General features: G+C 44.5%; 1 protein-coding gene across 1 annotated transcript in view; it reads left to right on the top strand.

Annotated features, from left to right (window-relative positions):
• Positions 1-2,009, top strand: part of pmvk (phosphomevalonate kinase) — a 3,572-nt gene extending 1,563 nt beyond the window's left edge. Inside the window, exons 2-5 of the mRNA XM_015391290.1 lie at positions 298-361; positions 431-583; positions 669-798; positions 1,524-2,009. Coding sequence (XP_015246776.1) covers positions 298-361; positions 431-583; positions 669-798; positions 1,524-1,681 — 505 coding nt within the window. The 3' untranslated portion in view covers positions 1,682-2,009. The remainder of the gene's footprint in view (positions 1-297; positions 362-430; positions 584-668; positions 799-1,523) is intronic.
• Positions 2,010-2,569: the final 560 nt, after the last annotated feature.

Genomic DNA, 2,569 nt, shown 5'->3' with positions numbered 1-2,569 from the left:
TATGTGTTGTCTCCTTAATTCAGAGGGCCCCCTGCTTGCCTTTGCCTAGGGCCCCAAATTTCCTAAATCCGCCCCTACTGAGAATCTCACATCAGCCTCAAACTAGAGGCTCTGGGCCCAGCGGTACAAACACTATCTGCTCAAACTTCACACTGAGGCTGGTTCTGGTTCTGCTAAAAGTAGTTGTTCCTCTTCACTGTCGCCTTATGCTTGCAGAGAATGATGGATGACTGGAAGCAACCAGCTTAGTTTCCTCAGATGATTAACATTTTTTGGTTGTTTCATCTCCTCCTGCAGCCTGGGCCCGGAGATCTGCTGCATCCTGCGTCTGTCCGGACCTCTCAAGCAGCAGTTCGCTCAGGTGAGATCACACCTGCTCAACCAGCACGTCGTCATGGTAACACACTGAGCTCTGCTGCTGCTGCTGCAGGAACACAATCTGGACTTGGACCAGCTGCTGGGTCCCGGTCCGTACAAGGAGCTGTACCGAGCCGACATGATCCGCTGGGGAGAGGACCGCCGGAACCAGGACCCCGGCTTCTTCTGTCGCCTGGCAACCGGTGGAGCCCGACAGCCTGTGTGGGTGAGCTGCTGTGATTGGTTCAGGTCTTCTTAGCGCCGTTCTGTGATCGCTAAGGTGATGGCGGCTCTGCTTTCTGATTGGCCAGGTGGTGAGTGACGCACGGCGGCTCTCGGACCTGCAGTGGTTCCGCTCAGAGTTTCCCCGTCAGACCCGCAGCGTCAGAGTCCAGTGCTCAGACGAAACCAGGGTGCAAAGGGGGTGGAGCTTCACAGCAGGTAATAGTGACCCGTCCTGCTCAGGTGCAGCGGTGTCAAAAGTACACATTAAGTAGAAGTATAGATACTGCAGTATAAAAACACTCTGAATACTTGACCTTTTTACTCAAGTAAAAGTGAAAAAGTATGCGCTCCAAAAAACTACTTAAAGTATAAAAGTATAAAGTAACCTTTAAAAAAACAGCCAGATGCCAGTATCTGATTTAAAGCTAAATTTTTGGACTATTTCTAAATATTCTTAGAGATAGGGCCAAGGATGAGGGAGGTCTTGTTGGTCTCCGTCTCCCGATACGCTCTCGCCTGTCTCCGATCTTTCAGACATTTCAGCATCTTTTTCTGAATCCCACATTGTAGCATGGCATAGACAATTAGCGTTAGCAGTCTGAAGAACACCTGCTGGCTTCTGATGGTTTCCTTTAGCTAACCAATGAGTGTTTGCGTTCTATGACTCATCCAATCACACTAGTTTTCTCTAGATGTGGGTGTAGCCAATGATCTGCATTGGATGGAGCACATGACGGGAAATAAATATTTAACATTAAACCGAAGCCAAGAGTAACGAGTAACGTTTTTTTTTAAAATTTTAGGGATTGAAAGTTCGGAGTTGGGGGGAAAATTAGTTATTGGGTTAAGTTTTGGTTCGTTAAAAGTTTTTTTTAGTTCCGTTAGGGGTTTTTTTTCTTTGTTTCTTGGCCCCTTTTGTTCGGTTTTTGTCTGTCTTTCAGGTGTGGACGACGCAGAGTCAGAGTGCGGGCTGGACGGCGGCGTGGAGTTTGATTGGATCATCACTAACGAGGCCGGAGCCCCCCCTCTGGACCAACAGCTGCAGCCGATCCTGAAGGCGGCGCAGGAAGCGGCCTCCTCAACCCGAACTGATCAATAAAGTTATCCTCTGAATGAGTGGGAGGAGCGGCTTCGTCTAGGGAATCATTTTCTCCTCCCAAAGCGGCAGGTCTTTGTGCTTGTGGGATTTTTTTTTTTTCAACGGTTGATCAACTCGTGCCAAAATACTGGCGAGTATTTCTATTTCGCTCTTGGAGGCATTGACATAAATCTGATGATGACATCACTGGAGTGGGAGTGACTGCTACTGAGCATGTGCAGAATGATTGATCCTTCTGCTTCCTGCTGGTGATGTCAGACAGGCGTCACCCTCTGCATGATGACACAGATCTAATGAAGCATCTGATTGGCTGTCACTGCAAAACCGATATTGAGCCTTAATTTAAGCAGGAAAATAGGATGATCTACCAATAGAATTAGTACTTTTTATTCTTAAAATAAGATGGTGAGGTTGGAAAAATCAAAATATTTCTCCTCTTATATATTTAGTTATACTATTTATCCAGGAAAAATGTTTTTACTGAGTTTGTTTCACCTGCAAGGCTGAGACAATGTCTGAGTGAGGGATGGTTTTAGGTAAAACAAACTTATTCCTACAACAAGCCAAGTTGTTTCTGTAATTGGTTTTTTCATCAACATAAGTTGAACTGAATTACTCTGAATTACTGTGCCGTAAACTGTTCCCTTAACTAGGGTGACTAGTTGAATAGTTTTTCCCCCCATACATTAGGTAATGTGCACTTGAAATAAGGAAATACTATTTTTTTTTCTTATTTTAAATGTAAATTGTCTTGTTCAATTGGCAAAGTGTCTCACTTACCTCCTAAGTTCAAGAAAAAATGCATTTATTTTAAGGAAAAAAACAAAAAAAAATTTGATTTCAACTTTTCCAAACCAACTTATGATTCTAACGACAAATCTAGGATTT

This window comes from Cyprinodon variegatus, unplaced genomic scaffold (genome assembly GCF_000732505.1).
Source record: "Cyprinodon variegatus isolate N-32 unplaced genomic scaffold, C_variegatus-1.0 Scaffold534, whole genome shotgun sequence".
NCBI classification, from domain to species: domain Eukaryota; kingdom Metazoa; phylum Chordata; class Actinopteri; order Cyprinodontiformes; family Cyprinodontidae; genus Cyprinodon; species Cyprinodon variegatus.
Note: the sequence above shows the minus strand (reverse complement) of the source record. Positions and strands in the feature narration are given on the sequence as shown.